The sequence below is a fragment of the Stenella coeruleoalba genome (genome assembly GCF_951394435.1).
Source record: "Stenella coeruleoalba genome assembly, chromosome: 3".
In the NCBI taxonomy this organism is placed as follows: domain Eukaryota; kingdom Metazoa; phylum Chordata; class Mammalia; order Artiodactyla; family Delphinidae; genus Stenella; species Stenella coeruleoalba.
This window is the reverse complement of record NC_137148.1, coordinates 117,595,070-117,603,014: the sequence shown is the minus strand read 5'-3', so window position 1 is coordinate 117,603,014 and position 7,945 is coordinate 117,595,070. Positions and strand designations below refer to the sequence as shown.

Below are 7,945 nucleotides of genomic sequence, written 5' to 3'. Positions count from 1 at the left end.
AGAGTTACCAAAAAAGACTCAGTTTTCTCACAGCTCCCTTGCCTGATGAGTGTGATGTATAGGTGGGCTACGGTTTTCAATATTTCTGAGTTCCTGAGTGGAAGTTGAATTTTTTAAATTAGTGTTTTAAAATATAAGAAAAAACTCACTGAAAATTTTAAGCAATGCAGAAATTTTACAAATTCTTAATTTTATTCACTCCCCTATTGCCGATCACTTAGGTTGTTCATTTTAAATTTGCTATTACACAGAATGCTGCAATAAGCATGTCAGTGTGGTCTCTGTTTTGCATTATTTCTATAGATTAGGTAAATGGGATCTTTATGTTCACATCTAAATGTCATAAAGCCTGACGTTTTGAATTTGTAGATCAAATGTTTGAGACAAAAACTTTGGACAAATTGTGACCAATCATGCCTCTGAAGGACTGTCTTCAACTCTGCTTAAACTTTTATTACCTGGTAAGAATTGTGTGAAAACACAGACTAGGAAGACTGCTCACCACACAGCAGATATATTGGCCTTCTTTCTGTATTTCAAACGCCCAGCTCTTTCACACTACAGAGCTCTACTTATATTACACTTACATTTCCCTTTTCCTGGAACAGGTCTCCAGATAGTCTCATGGCTAGCTTTTTGTTACTCAGCCCTCAGCTCAAACCTTACTTTCTCTGGTAATCCTATCTGGCTACTCAATCTGATTGCTAGGGTACATGTGATGTGGGTGTGCATCTTCACTGAGAATTTGGAAGTTCCTTTGCCATTGTTTTCCATGTATGCGTGGGAGTACATGTGCTCCAAGTCCATCTGTTTAAATATATTTCATGGAACTTGAGATGTGTGTATTATTGCACAGCTATGTCTGATAATTCAATGAAATTACAGACGATTTCCCTATTAATGCCCTCATGATCCCTGGCACTGATTACTAACTTGGTTTCTCCAAAACATATAGATATATGAATTTAATGCAAAAGCAGTTGATGATTTATTGTAGTATCCTGCATCTCTTGTGTTTGTAAAAACAGTATGTGCTTTTAAAAAATAAACAATGAACCATAGGTAATTAGTGGACAGTTTTAAAAAACCAAAACAGTTTTTAAAAACCCTCAAATGTGAGGGACTTCCCTGGTGGTGCAGTGGTTAATCCACCTACCAATGCAGGGGACACAGGTTTGAGCCCTGGGCTGGGAAGATACCACATGTTGTGGAGCAACTAAGCCCATGTGCCACAACTACTGAGCCTGTTCTCTAGAGCCCGTGAGCCACAACTACTGAGCCTGCATGCCACAACTACTGAAGCCCGTGCATCTAGAGCCCATGCTCTGCAACAACAGAAGCCAGCGCAATGAGAAGCCTGTGCACTGCAACAAAGAGTAGCCCCCGCTCGCGGCAACTAGAGAAAGCCTGAGCACAGCAACAAAGACCCAATGCAACCAAAAATAAATAAATATATAAATAAAATTAATTTTTAAAAAACCATCAAATGTGGTACGAAATTTTAAAAATTAAAAAAATTTTTTTTCTAGTTTAAAATGGCACATTGTTCTCATGAATCTCTTTTCTCTGTCAAACAGCCTGCTAATATAGTCACCCCCCAAGGGCAAGGAAAATAGGAGATGAGGCAACAGTGGATGAGAGATGTCAATGTTTTCAGAAGGCCAAAGCAGATGAAGAAATGATAAATTCATAGATCACAGAAAGTTACATGCTAAATGTCTGTAAGGAGGTATACCAAGGAGAAACAAACCCACCCACTTGATATAGACACTGAGGCTCAGTTTTTGCAGGCAGTTTCCAAGGAAGAGGGAAGGTGTGAGGCTAGAAACAGGATTCATTAATGTCTGTGTTCAGGGACTTCCCTGACAGTCCAGTGGTTAGGACTCTGGGCTTCCACCGCAGGGGGCACAGATTCCATCCCTGGTCTGGGAACTAAGATCCTGCATGCCATGTGGCACAGACAAAAAAAATAAGATAAAATCTGTGCTCAGAGCTGTTGGATGTCCAGGAGCCCTATCTCACTCAAGCCCGATGACTTTTCCTTCCCCATGCCACAGACAGAAAGTTTATTTTCTGGGTAAATTGAACCAAAGAAGGCACAGATGGAGGCTGGGGGTCCATAGCATTGAACAAGGGAATTGTGTGAAAGTCTGTTTTCTGACTGCAGGATGTCAACCCTCTTCTCCCACTTGGTGTCATTAAATCAGTACCCAAGGTAAACACCACCCGCACCCCCCCTCCCCCGCAAACACACAGAGACACACACACAGTCAAGACTGGAAGATTATTCTCTGAAGAAACCATATGGTACCAGAGAAAAGAAATCCAGATACATTTGGGCACTCTCCAAAGAAAAGGCCAAGTCACTACTTACTACAATGAAGTCTACCTGTTGACAAACAGTATCCACGCACAATCTGCTTTTAGGTGCCTCACTTTTAAATATTAACTGATACCCAAAGAATCAGACAAGGAAAGCTAAATGAAAGAATCCTTTTAGCATACTTTCTGCCCCCTCCACCATTTTGTTTTTACCCCCAAAGTAAAATACCGCCTAGGGCTTAAAATGTAAACTTTAAGAGAATTCGTTCCAACGCTGGGATTATAAGCATATGGGAGGAAAAGTGTGTCCTGACAGCGGTACCCTCACTGATGCCCCAAACTGCATCTTGCCTACTAGGCCTGTAGTCAGTTATATCCAGAACTGCTGCTGCATAAAGCTGCATGGCTCCTCAGCAAGAACCCCGAGACTTAGCACGCACAGAGCGCTGGAGCCACACAGGTCTTTTATATCAAGTTTTTTAGCTGTATATAAATGTTTTCCAATGCGATTGTACACGGCCTTGACTTAACCTCTAGAAATAACGAGGGTGTGCGTCCCACCAGCTCACAGGGCTTCAGGCCAGGATCCTCGGCGATGTTACCACGAAAGAGAGGATCTGCCCGCCTCAGGCCTCCCCCCGCGTCGCCCCCGGCGGGCCAAGAGCTACACCTGGAGAGGCGCGGCGGCCGGCACCTTTGTGGAGCCGCCATTCCTCTCCGGAGACGATTAAGGGTTTTCTGATCCGAAGGAGCCACCGATTGTCAGGTAAACCCCGCAAAGTGTTTGTTCGTTTTCCCTATTTTAAACCTTTGTCTCTGTAAATTGACCCTTTGACCCCAGGCGCGATCAAGCACCTCCCATTTTGTTTTGCCGGGAGGTGGGGGTCTCTGGCCGAACAGGAAGGCAAGTCTTCCTCCGCCGCAGCAGCGCCTAGAGTTTCTGGCCGTAATCGCTGGAATTTATCGGACAGCTTTCTACTGCTGTATTGAGATTCATTAGAAGTGTTTCTCTAGTCTGCCCCGGGGCCCGCGGGCGCTGGGACTAACGGGCGGCGCGGAGCGAGAGGGAGGGCGGCTGACGGGTTTAGGGCCCAGACGCGGCGGCCGCAGGGCGCCAGGAGAGGCGCGCGCGGGCCCGCGGGCCGGGGGTTATTTCAGTGCGTGGGGAGGGCGGCCCGCGGCCTAGTCTGGGGTTAAGCGGCTTCTCCCGCGCCGGAGAGAGAGCCAAGAGCAGGCGGCTGGACACGGGACGGCCTCCTAAGCTCCAGAGAGTTCCCTTCCTCGGAGACCAGCAGAAGAGTAGGCGAACATGAAATCCAATCCTGCCATCCAAGCCGCCATCGACCTCACCGCGGGGGCCCTTGGGGGCACAGCATGCGTCCTGACCGGGCAGCCCTTCGACACACTGAAAGTGAAGATGCAGACGTTCCCTGGCCTGTACAAGGGCCTCGTCGACTGTGGCCTGAAGACATACTCCCAGGTGGGTTTGCGGGGCTTCTACAAAGGGACTGGCCCCGCGCTGATGGCCTACGTCGCCGAGAACTCAGTCCTCTTCTTGTGCTACGGCTTCTGCCAACAGTTCGTGAGGAAAGTGGTTGGATTGGACAAGCAGACGAAGCTGAATGATCTGCAGACTGCGGCCGCTGGTTCCATCGCCTCTGCGTTTGGCGCGCTGGCCCTGTGCCCCACTGAGCTGGTGAAGTGCCGGCTGCAGACCATGCACGAACTGGAGATGTCAGGGAGGATAGCAAAAAGCCATAATACAGTTTGGTCCGTCGTGAAGAGTATCCTTAGAAAGGATGGCCCCTTGGGCTTCTACCACGGACTCACGAGCACTCTGTTTCAAGTAGTACCAGGCTGTTTCTTCTTCTTCGGTGGCTATGAACTGAGCCGATCGTTTTTTGCCTCGGATGGATCAAAAGATGAACTAGGCCCTGTCCCCTTGATGTTAAGCGGTGGAATTGCTGGAATTTGCCTTTGGCTTGTCATATACCCAGTGGATTGTATCAAATCCAGAATTCAGGTTCTTTCCATGCTTGGAAAACAGGCAGGACTTATCAGAACTCTTTTAAGTGTTGTGAAAAAGGAAGGAGTAGCAGCTTTATATTCTGGTCTGAAAGCTACTTTGATTCGAGCGTTCCCTGCCAATGCGGCACTATTTTTGGCTTATGAATACAGCAGGAAGATGATGATGAGCCAGTTTGAAGCATACTGAAGTGTCTTGGTGAATCTGGATCCAAGTACACGCCTTTGAGGACTATAATTTAACTCAGAGTTTCATGGAGCACTGGACCAGTGTGGTATTATTTTTGACTTCATGGGAACTTTGCTTTTGTCTTCCCTGCTTATATGCTAAATCTTAACCTTTATGGAAGAACCTCTATTTTATATCATATAATTTCTGCCCATAATTGTATTGAAATAGAAAAGTTGCTGCTCTTGTGTTTGGTGAGGTAATACAGGGCGAGTGGGTGGCCGTATGTACCTAATCTGAAAAGCTAAACATAGTTGTATCACCGGGCTTTTGCATAAATCTACACATGTACATGCAGTTTGTTTGCTTATATGTTGTGAGTGAAACACAGTTTGGTTTCCATGTTTAATCTCATGTCACTAGAAAAACCGAGTTAAACATGTTTCAAGATGGTTATAAATGATTACTTAACCCACTCAAGATGTAGGGTCTCTTTAAAAGTCTGCTTAACATGTGCACTATATTAGCCAATTAAAGTTTTTAAAAAGTTTTTGGTGCTTGAAAATGAAAATATCCATCTACATTTTTTCATTTACAATGATTTATTTTATTTTTTATTGAGGTAATCTTGATTTATGGCATTATATTTCTACATCTGTATACCCTACAATGTGCTCACCACCAAATATTTATTTTTCATCTATCACCATACAGTTGATCCCCTTTATCCACTTTGTCTCCCTCGTTTACCTACCCGCTCTGATAACCACTACTCTGTTGTCTGTAATGACATGTTTGTTTTATTTGGTTTTGGTTTGTTCATTTATTAGGGGTTTTGTTTGTTTATTATAGTTTTTCATATTCCAGATATGAGTGAAATCCTATAGTATTTATCTTTCTCTGTCTGACTTACTTCACTTAGCATAATACCCTCAAGGTCCCTCCATGTTGTCGCAAATGGCAAGATTTCATATTTTTTCTCATCTAGATTTTTTTTTTAATATTTATTCATTTATTTGGCTGCACCGGGTCTTAGTTGCGGCATGCAGGATCTTTAGTTGCAGCATGCAGAATGTTTTTTTAGTCGTGGCATGCGGGATCTAGTTCCCTGCCCAGGGATCCAACCTGGGCTGCCTGCACTGGGAGCGTGGAGCCTTAGTCACTGGACCACCAGGGTGGTCTCTGTCATCTTAGATTTTTAAGAGGAGAATATACCTGCATAGTGATGTGTCTTCCACAGCCTCGAGTTAAAGTTTCAGAGTAGGCATCCTGGATTTTCCCGAGATGTTCTACGCTTAAAATAGTGCTATTCATCTTCAAAGTGGGATCATATTCCACACTCTTAGTTAGGTGTGGCCTAGAGCATTAGGACTCTGGGAAGTAGCCTGGCCTTTGTCTGTACCAAATTTCCTTCCTCTCTTCTCCCAAAGAGCTTCCCCTCTGCTCTACTTTAGACTGAGGAAGGGGTGAGGGATGGGGCTGTGCTTCTGTGCTTGGATGAAGACCCATGTAGTTGACAACAGTTCTTAGCTTCCAGTCTCGGGTCCTGGCCTGGGTAGGATTCCAGGATGTACTATTAGCCCATTTAGGGGTTGTTGATTCCTTTTGGATCGTTCACTGTCCTCTCTGCCTCCACCAGTCAGAAACCCTTCCAGGGAACAGAGAGTGCCAAAGCCATGAGAACTTTTTGTGCCCTGATGGTGATTAGGTGACGGTACCAGTGGATGAAGTCCTCTCCTCTCAAATAGAACTAGACAGAGCTTAGTGCTTGCAGTCCACAGTGATTAATGTTAGGGCTGACCCATCCTGAAGTTTACCTGAGGGCTAATAACTCCTTGTCATTTTTTTACAGTGTTGGAAACTTCTAAATTTCGTACTGGCCATCTGTGAGTTTTATTGATGACTGTATATATGATGTGATTTTACAAAGCAATGAAACATAAGAAAAGCAACTTTATTAAACTATACCATATGTATATATATAGGCACTGACAAAAACCAAAAACAAAAAAACATAGTTCGTCTGATCCCTACACACTTGTGCATGTGTTCTTTGGCCCTATAATGTAAGAGGGTCATTCTTACTAAAGTAAGCCTCATCATTCCATGATGATCCAAGACCAGCAGAGTCTCTCTCAATAAGAAGTGTTCTTAAGCAGCCTGTAAAGCTGAAAAGAGGCAGGCTCCCAGTGTTAATGATCGCACGTGGCATGTGTGTCAATCACTGCTGGTGGAATGTACACCTGGTATGGAATCCCCAGTTTCCTTCAGCTTTTTTCTATCTGTGAAACCTCTGAGGTAAGTCTAGCCATATTGCCAGAGGCAAGAGGGTCAGGGTGATGGATGTTGACAAATGGGGGCTGGGGCAGACATTTGGGGAGGGGATGCTCAGTGTCATGCCTGGTGTGCTCCAGAGCGGTGGCTGGTCTTCCATTTGCTTTTTCTTTAAAAGAAAACCATTTTTCTACTTTACTTCTAAGTTATTTATACATTTAAGTTATATATTACGTACGTAAGTGGTCAGTAGCTACTTAATGGGGCTTCATTCAAGCAGGTCTGGATTAAAGTAGAAAAGAGAACAGGAATGGCTTCTGCAGGAAGTGGACCTTTCAAAGTCCGAAGGCCCCCTGCTCAGTACCCATGAGCTTGTCTCAATTAGCCCTATAGTCAACGGACCTTTTCACATGTTGTCCATTAAAGGTTTACCTAAATATCTTCAATAGAAATCATTTGAGGCAAGCAAGAGTGGGAGTAAGGAATTGAAACCTAAGTCAGAAGAATTGTTTTCCACCCTTTTTGCTTAATTCATGGTTCAATATTTAGACAATTTGTACCACTTCAGATCTGTACTCAGACAAAAATATAGTAACTTGAAATATTGTGTTTAAAGAAATTTGAGTGTTCTATCATTAAATTATTTACCTAAATAAAAATATTTTTGAATTCACACCATACAGTATACTGTATTGAGCTCTGGGTATTCAGATATTAATGGTCTGGTTTCTGTTCTCAGGGATCTGATGGTCTAGATGTTTGTTTTCAGTCAGAAGAGCAATATTCTAGAATATAATTTAGAACAAAAAAATACAATCCAAATTATGTGTGTATATGTGTGTGTGTGTGTATGTAAAATCAATGATGTGTGTGTGTAAAATCTTTTCCTTAACTGTGTTTTTGTTTTTATATTGTGGTTTCTTTGTAGTCTTTAAATTAGTTTCATGGTATTTCTTTCTTTTTTCTTCCCCAGCTTTATTGAGATATAATTGACAAATAACATTGTGCATGTTTAGGGTGTACAGTGTTATGATTTATATATGTGTTTATTATGAAATGATTATTACAATAAGGTTAGTTAATGTCCATCACCTCACAGGTTACTATTTATTTATTTATTTATTTATTTTGAGGTGAGATGGTATTTATTTCTAA

At 43.1% G+C, this 7,945-nt stretch overlaps 1 protein-coding gene across 1 annotated transcript; it reads left to right on the top strand.

Annotated features, from left to right (window-relative positions):
• Positions 1 to 3,631: 3,631 nt before the first annotated feature.
• LOC307183670 (mitochondrial ornithine transporter 2-like) lies at positions 3,632 to 4,965 on the top strand (the record flags this gene model as incomplete). The annotated part of the gene is made up of 1 exon (XM_079916505.1): positions 3,632 to 4,965. The coding sequence occupies one exon, from the start codon at positions 3,632 to 3,634 to the stop codon at positions 4,535 to 4,537; it is 906 nt and encodes a 301-aa protein (XP_079772631.1). The 3' UTR covers positions 4,538 to 4,965.
• Between the last annotated feature and the right edge of the window lie 2,980 nt (positions 4,966 to 7,945).